This window comes from Trachemys scripta, chromosome 11, assembly GCF_013100865.1.
Source record: "Trachemys scripta elegans isolate TJP31775 chromosome 11, CAS_Tse_1.0, whole genome shotgun sequence".
In the NCBI taxonomy this organism is placed as follows: Eukaryota; Metazoa; Chordata; order Testudines; family Emydidae; genus Trachemys; species Trachemys scripta.
The window spans coordinates 55,847,849-55,860,375 of NC_048308.1; the positions used below are offsets into that span (position 1 = coordinate 55,847,849).

General features: G+C 40.7%; 1 protein-coding gene across 1 annotated transcript in view; it reads left to right on the plus strand.

Annotated features, from left to right (window-relative positions):
* Positions 1-12,527, plus strand: part of SPATS2L (spermatogenesis associated serine rich 2 like) — an 82,479-nt gene that overhangs the window by 16,657 nt on the left and 53,295 nt on the right. Inside the window, exon 2 of the mRNA XM_034785654.1 lies at positions 5,753-5,814. Coding sequence (XP_034641545.1) covers positions 5,776-5,814 — 39 coding nt within the window. The 5' untranslated portion in view covers positions 5,753-5,775. The remainder of the gene's footprint in view (positions 1-5,752; positions 5,815-12,527) is intronic.

Here is a 12,527-nt window from a genome sequence, read left to right on the forward strand (position 1 = left end):
AAAGGGTTTACAGAATCTTATGGGCCTAATTCTGAGCCTTCAAGCAAAGCCAAAGTACAAAAGTTTTGCCTATAGGAACTATAAGAGAGTTGGGGTAAATGGATCTTCTCTCTAGCCTGCACATATCTGGGCCACATGCATAGCTAGCAGGCCACACAGCTATAGCTGAAAGCGATGAGCAGCAGCAAACATGGTACAATTCTCCTCACATATGCAAGTTTGTGGCCAAGTAGATCTCTGTTGCATTGTCTTGTTCAGATGTCTGGCACACTATATTTCCTCCTTCTGTGGTGAGCTGTGGAATTTGCAGCAAAGAGATCCATGGAGGTGAAATCTTCCAAAATGTTCACTTTCATCATCTTGAGTCAGATGCCCCCAGCAGAAGGTTGATTTTCTTTTTTGGTGGTTTGGGTTCTGTAGTTTCCGCATGAGAGTGTTGCTCTTTTAAGACTTCTGAAAGCATGCTCCACACCTCGTCCCTCTCAGATTTTGGATGGCACTTCAGATTCTTAAACCTTGGGTCAAGTGCTGTAGCTATCTCTAGAAATCTCACATTGGTACCTTCTTTGCATTTTGTCAAATCTGCAGTGAAAGTGTTCTTAAAACGAACAACATGTGCTGAGTTGAGTCATCCGAGATTACTATAACATGAAATGTATGGCAGAATGCGGGTAAAACAGAGCCGGAAACATACAATTCTTCCCCAAGGAGGTCAGTCATAAATTTAAATAACACATTATTTTTTTAACGAGCATCATCAGAATGGAAGCATGTCCTCTGGAATGGTGGCCGAAGCATGAAGGGACATATGAACGTTTAGCATATCTGTCATGTAGATACCTTGCAATGCCGGCTACAAAAGTCCTATGCGAACACCTGTTCTAACTTTATGGTGACATTGTAAAGAAGAAACGGGCAACATTATCTCCCATAACTGTAACCAGACTTGTTTGTTTTAGTGATTGGCTGAACAAGTAGGACTGAGTGGACTTGTAGGCTCTAAAGTTTTAAATGTTTTGTTTTTGAGTGCAGTTATGTAACCAAAAAAAATCTACATTTGTAATTTGCACTTTCACGATAAAGAGATTGCACTATGATACTTGTATGAGGTGAATTGAAAATACTGTTTCTTTTGTTTATCTTTTTTACAGTGCAAATATTTGTAATAAAAAATAATATAAAGCGAGCACTGTACACTTTGTATTCTCTAATTGAAATCAATATATTTGAAAATGTAGAAAAACATCCAAAGATATTTAATAAATTTTAATTGGTATTCTATTGTTTAACAGTGCAATTAAAACTGCGATTAATCACAATTAATTTTTTTATTCGCAATTATTTAATTACAATTAATTTTTTTGAGTTAATTGCATGAGTTAACTGCGATTAATCGACAGGCCTAAAAAGAACTAATATGATCTGTTTGCTTGGCAACAGGTTGCAGTTTTAGTGGTCATAGTAGGGTTGCCAACCCCCCAGGACTGTCCTGGAGTCTCCAGGAATTAAAGATTGTCATGTGATGAAACCTCCAGGAATACATCCAACCAAAATTGGCAACCCTAGGTCATAGTCATAATGGTATGGTACTAGCAACAGTTTAGTAAGATGCATTTTGAAAAGATTTAGTTTATGCTTAATTCTGAAGATTTAAGATGACAAAAGAATTTGTTTCCCTTCATTGATTTTTTTTTTTCATGGATTCATAGTTTTTTAGCCCAGAAGGGACTATCTGACCTCCTGAACAGCACAATAAAAACACCTGGTTTTAATCCACATGGTGTGTGATCTCTGCAGTATATGTTGGTACAATTTCCTCAAACAGTATTTTTTTAAAAGACTATATCAGCTTTACCATGTTTATGTTTAAACCAAGATACAAGAGAAGTTTTCTGTGCAGTAAACTTATAAATAATTATCAAACTTGGTAGACAAAGTAGAGAACAGTGAATGGCTCATTATCATCAAACGCGCACACACTCTACTGAGGGCTGTTGCGCCAGCCAGAGTGGCTCCTTAGGTATTGATTATTTGTATGATATTCCATAAAAATGTAAGTGAAATCAAAACCACTGTGCTCTTGGTTACTGGTAAGCAAATGATTTAGAGTTTAAAAAAATAAATTTTGAAAAGCAACAAGACAGGATATTTTTATTGGCTGTAAAATAATTTTGGACATGGGTTGTCCAAAGCATGCTTTGATTGGCTGCTTGGGAAGTCTTAGTGATATCATATGTCTTTAAATTCCCCACAACTGAAGAGGAAAGGTTTTTGTGTATTTCATCCAACATGGCCACCTGATACAGAAAATAGCTCATGGCAAAAATGAAAGAAAACATGGTAGAAGTGCAATAAAATTATTTCCCAGCATTTTACTGTAATTGTTTTAATTGGTTCATTATTCAAAGTGGAGTTGCCCAAAGCCTGTCTAGATGTGTCTTCTTCCTGCTCCAGTTGTTCCCAAGCCCTTCACAGCTCTTCATACACCGGTAGACTTTAGGATGCTCTGGCAGACAGGCCATTCTGAACCCTCCATCATCACTTTAAAACAACTGACTCTTGATCTGAGCTGTCTTCAGTAGGCAATGGAGTGTTCAAAATGGCCCAGTAGCCGGAGAACAAGTCTTAAGAACAGCAGCTGGGCTAAGGCTCTGTGTTTGGGGAGGATTGTGGAAAGGGAATTTCTAATGCAAAGTAAGTTGCAGTGGAGGGAGAGAGTGGATTTTGTTATGTCGTGCATTATTGAAACTGTAGAATGTGTGGCTGCCCCTCCGTCAGTCTCTGAGGGAGGCCACGCCTCCTCGCTGTCACATACCCGTAAAGGTGAGCTCAGAGTGGGGAGTTAGCTACACCTAGTACTCCGGCTGGGCAGAACAGTACGGTAGTCTGAGTCCCGGGCCCTTGGGCAGGGCAGGGAAGCAAACAGTTAGTAGGCTCAGACCTGCAATCAGGACAGAGCGATTAAGTAGTCCTTGAGCCCCAGGCCCTCAGCCAGAGCGGAGTAGCAAAGCAATGAGTAGGCTGTGGCCGGCAATCAGGGCAGAGCAGGTCTATGAACCCCAGGTCCCAGTCAGGGCAGGGCAGCAAAGCAATGAGTAGACTCTGGCTTGCAATCAGGGCAGAGCAGCTAAGCAATCTATGAGCCCCAGGTAAGGGTGAGCACCAAGAGAGTCAAGGCTCAGGTAAGGGTGAGCACCAAGCACAGTCGATTGGGTTCAGGTAAGGGTGCCCGAGGAGCACAGGCCTTCTGGCCTAAGGAGGGGGAGTACTGCCACCCCAGGAGTGGGGTAGCAGGGGGGACACAGGCCTGCCCAACTCTACTGTGTCCCATCCCAGGGTCTGCCCCCTTGTGTTGCCTGGTTTCCCTGGGCTGCTTCCTACTCTCCCTCTTGGGTGTACCTGCATCTGTCATCTCAGGGAGTTCTGGCTAGTCCGTAGGCGTCAGCCCCAGCAGCTCCTCGGTGTCTTGCTCAGCCGGCAGCCCAGGGAGATCTGGTCAGTCCTCAGGCGGCAGCCCCGGCAACTCCTCAGTGTCTTGGTCGGCCAGCAGTTTTGGGAGCTCTGGCCAGTACTCAGGAGGCAACCCCGGCAACTCCTCAGCGTCTTGGTCGGCCAGCAGTCTCAGGAGCTCTGGCCAGTACTCAGGAGGCAACCCCAGCAGCTCCTCTGCAGGCTCCAGCAACAGGCAGGATACGTCCGTGTCCTGTGGTGGCTCCAGCCCAACTGAGCTGTAGGGCTCGCCTTTTGTACTTACCCATCCTGTCCCACCCTTCCGCTTCCAGCAGGGCAGACGCGGCTCTCCTGATTTGGCCCACCAGAGGGCATGTTGTGGTCCCTCCCTGTCACTCTCTGAGGGAGGCCACCCCTCCTCTCTACAAAACAGTCTTCCCAAAAGGAGTTGTAGGGACAAACAAGTTAATTAGTAGTTTTAAGAGAGAGCTGGACAAACTTCTGAGTGGAATTGTATGAGGGGGTTGCTTGTGCTGCTAGAGGGCAGGGGCAAGTAGGAGCCAATTAGCTTGCATACTCATTTTGAGCCATGTTATTATAATTAGGATTGGAAAGCGTTAACTCTTTTTGCCCTGGCACTCTGGGACTGTTTCCAGACAATTTCTAACACTAATCCCTAATCTCTAACCCAGCATTCCCTCTTTGTTAGACAAACAACTCAAGAGTTAATTCACTTTTCTTCCTATTACCTTCCTTCTTTCAGCATATATACCACCCAAATCCATGCTGTCTTTGAAAACATGTTTCCATAAATCTCATCCTTTTAATTAGGAAACAAATGCACACAAAACCCCACAACAAAAATAAATGCTTTCAGCCGGCATTACAGTGGAGGCACTTAGTTTCTGGAGTTCACACTCTAGTGAAATGTTGTGCTTCAGAGCAGGAGTTTAGATGATTGTTTGCATTTAACCATGGTGAGAGTGATTTAGTGAAATTATGGGAAATCTGAGGTGCCAAACAAAGGGCTGGAACGGAAAGAAAGGGAGAGTGGGGTGAAGGGAATGTTACTGCTTGAAAGACTGGAAAATGGAAACCGCTTCCTTCCCATTTGTTTTTTTATAAATGTATAATATAGTCTGGAATAGGGATTTTATGAGTGATCAAGCTTTTATTCCCTATGGCCAAGCCCTTGTTATAATTAAATTCTCCCCTACCCAAACATTTATGTTTATGTATATATGGATTTTGTAAGACTTGTTTTGAACTGTAAAGTCCAGTTTCGTTCCCTACTGAAATCAAAGGCAAATGACTTCAGTGGAAGCGGGATTAGACTGTTAGGGCTGCTCTATACTGAAAACTTAGATCAGCATAGCTGTGTCTCTCAGGGTAGTTAAACTGACCTAATTCCTGGGGTAGACTGTGCTAAGTGGGTGGAAGATTTCTTCTGTCAGCCTAGCTACCGCCTCTCAGGGAGGTGAATTACCTACAGTGATGGGAGAACCCCTCCTGTCACTGTAGTGAGTGTCTACACTGAAGCTCTACAGCGGCCCTGCCTGTAACATTTGAAATGTAGACCTAGCCTTCAAACTCCCATTCCTCTTTCAGTCCTGTGTTGTGTGTGTGCAATTTTGGTCTGTTTTAATTTAGTGGATGTGTAAATGAAAGAGCACCACTGGCATCTGTAACCACACACATATTCCATTCCTAGGCTGAGATTTTCAAAGCAGACTTGGAGATTTAGCCACACAGCCCCCATTAATTTTAATGGGAGTTGTATGGCTAAACTCCTTCACTGGCTTTGAAGATCTCAGCCATGGAGTACTGCAAGCATCAGCTTGTTAAGACTGGATTTTTCAGACTATGGAACCCTATTTTGGCAAAAACGAAGACCACTGCGGACCAACAAAATATAAGCAATTGAATATGCCCTAGATATACCCTGGGTTTAAAGCTTTGAAGATGCATGGCAACAATGAATTTGATGGAGATTGGGGATCATTCTTCCAGCTGCCTATATCGATACTGGCCATTCTTAGGATATTACACAGCAGGTGTAAGTCATCAAATGAGGTATTGAATATATAGCACATTTTTAAAGCTAATTTGGGTGATGTGCAGCAGGAGTTGTTGGTGAGAGTGTGTGTGATCGTTCAGGAAGCCTTAAGACCGACCCAGTTCCCCATCCTGCCCACGGGATGTCATTGAGACTGCTTACCTGCTTAAAGTTACGCTCATGCATAAGTCTTTGCAGTCTAAACCTGTAAATTAATCTTTTTCTTACTATTTCTCCTCTTCACAGAGATTATTCTCATCCAAATAGAGATGGCAGAAATCAGTTCTCCTGCAAATATCAAGGAAAAGGTAGGCTCGAATAATTCGTATAGTGCAATCTGTATTATCCTAAACTATATTTACATACGTATTGATCCCCTGATCTTGCACATACCTATTCAACATGCTTAACTTTACCATAAATTGACTTCATGCATAAAGTTAAGCACACACACAAGTGTTTGTAGGGTCAGGTCTGAATGTTGGCTGAAGAAAAATATCTTTATTTTTCGGTGAGAAAACAATATTTGTCATTTAGATTTCTGTTATTCCCCTACATGACATCACACACTCGGAAACTCCCTTACTGACACATGAAGGGATACCATTCCCTTGAAAATCATGTTTCTGTTTTAAAGTGATGTTCCTACAATAGTTACAGCCTATGTCTAAAGTTACGTTGATTGAAAAGTTAGAAAAAAAATTTTCTATTTGTCGGTTTGTGCTTTTGACAGTGCGTGTGTATAAGTCAATTTCACGGTTTCTCCTGCTTAGTGGTAGATCCTCACTAGCCCTGCACCCCTTTGTAAGGGACCAAGGGCCATAAGGCACATCATTACTCTCTTGCATGGGTCATCTGTACATGTGTTGCAGCACTGCAGGGGAAGCAGGCTCTGAGCTGCTACTCACATCCCCACTCCACCACAGATGGGGAGGAAGAGGCAGGGTTGGATAGAGTCCTGTCTCTGTTCCCCACAGTGTGTGATGGGTGGAAATGATATATGCTGTGCCTGGTATAAACTCAGCACAGGACACTTCCTACATGTAGCACAGAGAAGACTAGGAGACAGTCTGTGACCTCTTGCCACAGGTCAGGTCATAAAGTGAGGATCTAGCCCATTGTCAGTTTCTTTTTTCCTGACAAGGATTTAGCCAATACCAATAAGAAAGCAGGAAAAAAATATAGAATTTGTTTTAAATGCTGTAACAGAAACTAGATTTTTTTTGAAAGTCATCAGTTTGAAAAAGTTCAGATTGGCAGTGCCCCTTTACTATCAGAATATTTCTGTGGGATGCTATTTGGAAAAGTGAGGTGCAGCTTTAAATATGGGGACATGCAGAAAGGGCCAAATTGTTGCCTGATTTATACCCCGTGTGTAGTTTTCATTAAGACAAATCTGTCTCTCTGTGACACAGGTTCAAGTCAGGAGTAAGTGCATGTTAAAGTCAGTAGTGTCAATTTGTCAGGCATATACAGGTGACTTCAGGTATACAAGTAAATAGAGGTGTCAGTGATAGCAGCATTAAGTCTCTTGCCTTCACAGGAGTTGCACAAGGTATAAAGAAGGGCAGAGCTTGGCTCAAACAGTAGTTTGAAAGAAGCTAGAATAAAGGGGACAATGCAACAATGAAAAATACGCACAAGCCCCATCATATCGTAAGACACAGCTATGGCCCATTGCATACCCTTCAGGGTGGTGAGAATGTGACATCACTCTCTTATCCTTGAGGTTGCCAAAGGAAAGAGAAAGAATATAAATTTGAGAGTTTGGATTCCTGGATGAGCATTTTTTTCCCAGCTGATGTAAAATGATTTGTTTAGCACAGGAAAAGTTTGTCCTAGGTTCAGTTCTGCAATTCAACAATTTGGTTGGACCAGCAATAGGAAAAAGTGATTTGACACCAGAAATGCATGGAACCAAGGTACTGTAAATGCAGCTCTCCCACAAAGTGGTAGAGAGTTCAGGAGTAATATAAACTGTGTAACAGAGAGAAGAAATAGGAATCTGGGGCAAGTAATCATCTGTTTAGGTATATGGCCATTTTATCTCCGCATTCATAAATAGAGTAATCAGCATTTCATTCAAGTAATAAACATCACTTGCAGGTAACTTAGACATTGCCTTTAGTTTCTACAGGCTTGATGAACAAGGACAACTGCTGATCCTAAAGTCTTTCTGAGTGAGCTTTTACAGATTATCAGTGAAAGAGCCTGATGAATAGTCACATATTAACTCATGCCCACTATATGTCAGTGGAGCTGCTGAGTAAACAACATATGCAGTAATGGCTTAGATTTGGTATAGAAGAGAGAATGAGTTCCTGATGAGTGTTTTCCCCTTGTCCAGCAGTTTGTCTCCCCCTTTCTGTTTGCTTCTCTTCAAATTTGTTTCCTTTCCTTCATATTGAACCTCTTTGCTTTATAGCCCCCAATGGGGAATCATTTTCTGATGTGCACAGTTGGGTGCCTATTTTTCAGAATTCATGTTTTTCTTAATTCATGTTTATTGATTGGTGGAACACTCATCATACTTGAAAATTTGCATGTCAATATGAATGTGTATTTCAACGAATGAGGGTCTTCCTCAGACCTTGATAGTCTGGAGTTCAAGCTACTCAGTGTTTAATGCCTTTTTCAATGGAAAATTATGTCGGTAAATCCCATCTCTTCGTGCTGGACAACTTACAGTAATTCCAAATGCACAATTCAGTGACTCAACCCAAGTTATGATCATTTATCATGTGACTTAAATTTCAACTCGTTGGTTCCTGTTTTGCCTTAAATTAAGAATGAAGAAGTGCAGCATTGGAAGAAACAAAAGAAGAACTCTCACTGACTCTAGAAATCTGCTACCCCAATAAGGCACTATATGTTGGGTGTATCAACTGTTTTTTTTTTTTTTTTTTGGTTGGTTGTTTTTTTCGAAATCATCGGTTATATATGTGTACAGATTTTTAAGGCAAGAAAATTATTGGATCAGTACATTACATTAAATAGTTACTTTTTTATATGTTTTTTCCGTTATCATTCAGTGTTACTAAATCCTCATGCCAAGGGGAAATGAGGTTAACAGCAGTTGCATCTTATTGCTTGTTTTCTACTACGGAAAATAAAATTTAATGACCCACCACATGACCAATGGCGATGATACATCTCATTTTGCTGAAAATACACCAAGTGAATTAAGCTGTTTCTATCAGACAATTCTAAAGGCGTATCTAGGTTGTCATTCAATAAGATATTGGAAATCTGAGCAAAGAAAAAAACAAATTTGCCTGGCTGACTTGATTTTAATTTTATTCACAACTATATTTTTAAGAAATAAAACAGATCATCAGTTGTATGCACAGAGGATGTGGATATAAGAAACTATTATACACCTTTACTGTAATCTAATCATAAAACCTAAGGTCATACCCCTTTCCCACTTAGAAAACTAAAATTCATAAAGCAAGAAGCAGTCACAAACACCCACTGCAGCAGGATAAATGTGATGAATCTGATATTTATTTTTTGTTGGGTATTTTTTGGGTAACTGAAGAAAACTAAAACAATATTGATTTATTTAATCTCCTATCCTGGGCTTTGGACACCCCTTGCCATTAATTATGTTAAAAACGTTATAAAAATAGTTACAAAACCTAAACCGCAGTGCATTTCCCTCCCCATTCTTCCTTCACACCCCATCTCTGGTAGATCATATTATGTATCCAGGCCCTGATCTTGTGAAAATTCACATAACATCAGAAAGACTATGTGCACACACAGACTTACTCTTGTGTGTAAGATTTTGCAGGCTTGTGGCTAAGTTCTCCATGCCTTACATTTCATTCCCCACAACCAAAATATAGTCCAAAACCCATGAGGTTTAGCAGTAGTGGGTTTAAAAATGGTTAATCCAAATGGTGTCCATCCCCCTGAAAAGTGCTGTCTCCGTGACCAGTCACTAGTTTCTTCTAGGAAATGCCATCTTTATTGCCATTTTACAAGTTGTTTGGAGACTAAGACCAAAATTTTCAAAGCAGGGTACCGCAAGTTAGGCTATTAAATACATATGGGCTCCTAAAGACAATAAGCATGGCCTGATTTTTAGAGTTCTGAGTGAATGTTACCATTGCTGAGATACACTGTGATATTTCTGTAAATAATTCATACTGTTTCAGCCAAAGTAGTTTGTACATTTAGTCTGTTACATGTCTTATTGTATAACACTTTTTCCTGAGAGATTGCATAAGCTTTGGCCTGCAAAGCCAGGCGGCCTAATGAAAATTTCTGTAACTAGTGAAGACTGCTGCAGTTGTGCTATTCCAAAGCTGTTCAGATTTAATTCATCACATTTGGGGCAAAGTGGGCCAAAATCAGCTCTGTCTCACTGCTTTAACTCCAGAATAATTCCTTAGTGGAGATACACTCACACTAAAGCAAAGTGCACTGCCAATGAACCCCTCTAGAAGAAACAGACGCTCGGTTTCTGGGGTGATGGAGCCCTCTGAGCAGGAAGGAATGAGAATAGGAGGTACAACTGAGCGTGTCGTGTATTCATATGGTACTACCACAGCATGGATCAGTGGAGGTGCTCAAGCTGGGTTTAATAGAGAGGAAGTTTGCAGAGGACTATTCTACGTGACAGGGACTCACTTTGTTCTTGGTCTGAAATAATCAGGATTATTTAACCTTCAGGGCATGCTGCAGGGCCCATCTTCTCTTTCTATCACTCCTGGTAGCTGAAGAGGTTAGGGCAAGATGGATGCAATTGTTCCTGAGGAATGGAGGTTTTGGTGAGGCAAAATCTCTCTTCTGGGGTTGTGTTGAGGGTAGAGTTTTGCTGATGTTTTTCTGGGGGTTTGGTCACAGTTTAGCTTTGATTGTTTTGTCATTTAAAATATCAGAGGTATCCACAGTACCAAACAGGTGTCTCTGTGTGGTAAAGCACAACAAATAAATGTATTTAGATACATTTGCTGGTATTTAAAACGTAACAAGAATGTGAACAAAGGGCTGTGAGATGGCGGGGTGGAAGAGAACTCATCACAAGTGAAAGTGGTAAGAGAAGTGTTTAGGGTGAAACCTGCCTTTGAAAAGTTAGACAGTTTTCATTTTCATATTTCATTGTGGCTTTTTAAGACCTAACTTAGCATCTGTTTCATGTGCTTCTGTTGATTTCAGTGGGCTTCATCCAAAGTCATTGAAGTCAATGAAAAGACTTAGTTATGTTATTGGGTTTTGGATCAGGCTTTGTGTTCAATGATGCTGAAGAATCAGGCCTTTAAAAAGTGTATATATAGATTTCCGTTCTTAGAGTGACCCAGTTTTACTGAGAGAGTCCTTTTTTTCCCCACCTGAAATGTCCCAATGTTTCATTCCATTCATCCAAATATTTGGTTTTATTATAAATCCAAAATATTTGTTGAAGACATATTGCTGTATGAAGCAGAATTTGCTCAGTATTTACCAAAAACAAACAATCCAATGTCACAAGCGTTCGGTGTGATGAACAGTTTTTTGAGTGAAGAAAAATGTCAAATGAGTATGGACGCTATCAAAGCTTTTCTTTTGTTCAGAGTGAATGTTAACAACACTTGCTCAGTGTCTTATTATAAAATCATTCATATACTTAAGCTACTGAAAAAAGTCCTCTACCCTGAGAAATGTGTACATGTTGCTTTAGGGTCTGATGCTAGCTGCAGCAGCACCAGCCCATTTCTTTTTAAATTGACTTTTGTAGGAGTAATCCATGACCTTAAAAAATGGTTGCTATAAAAGTGTTATCTTCTCCTGCACTATGGCTAAAATGCTTGGACTCTGGAATCCAGTAGAAGTCTGCGGGGGTCCCCACTAGATGATCCCATTGCAAAAATTGGGGCATTAGTCTGAACCACACAGCCTTGTCACTGGCATGCATTAAATAAATACAGAAGACATGCCTCTGTACTCTCAGATACCTGTATTTTTAGAATCAGTTCAGCTCATGTCTAGGAGAATCAATTGAGTTTAATTTTTAATCTAAAGTGAAAAAAATCCAGTATTGATTTTAGCACCGTTCAGTGGGATTGAAACAAAATTGGTTGTTAACTGGCTTGTTAGTTATCAAGATCAGGCATATATCAGGATGGTAAGTAAACACTTTAAATTAATTGACCATAATAGTAACTTTTTTCATGGGGATTGTAGCAGCTATGTACAGAGGTTTCAGAACAGGCATGAAGTGTGAGCTTTCAGCTAAGTAGTTTATGTTGTCATTTTGTCAGGTGTGTATAAACTAACTCAGCGAACCCCAGAGATGTTACTTATTCATCAAAAACTTCCTCTTTGGGGAAGATGCCATGAGGGAGGGAGTAGAAAAGAGAGACGAAAACAGGCAGTAATTACTGCCTAATGCCTATTAACAGCAGTATTGTTAAAGTTGCCTGGAGACCAGTCGAGACTAGACAGGAACCTGAAAGACCCAAAAGAAAAAATGAAAATGTCCGCATTTGTTTCTGGTGGAGACATGGACATTTCCTGCTACTAGATGGCTTTCACTGTTAGATTATGCTATATTTATGTATTTTCAAGCTTGGATTATTGGAATAGCCTTATGAGACATGCATCTTGTTTCCATGAGGGTCTCAGGTGGACAGAAGCCATGTATGGCCAAATTTTCAGTGTCCTCCAGCCCTCTGTGGGCATGTCTCACTCATCAAAGTTAACAGTTCTGTACTTTTAAAAAAAAATCAGTTTACTATTCTTTCAGTTGATTCAGGATTGTCTTCAGAGGGATTTCCCATGTTTTAAAAAAATCCTACAAAAAACAATTAAATTTGTCTGACAAGATTTGTTCTTTATAAAACTGGGGTAGAAGTTAGCTACCTTGAAGGGACTTGCTAACATTTTCCCCCTTTTCTGAATTTTGTTGCCACATCTGCTCTTTGCTGGTTGTTGGCACATCCCCAGTAATCCTGAATTAGGGCTCAGTTCTGCATGTTACTTAGTGTGCACAAACCCCTGTGCCCTCATCGACTACCATTAACTTGGTCCCTGA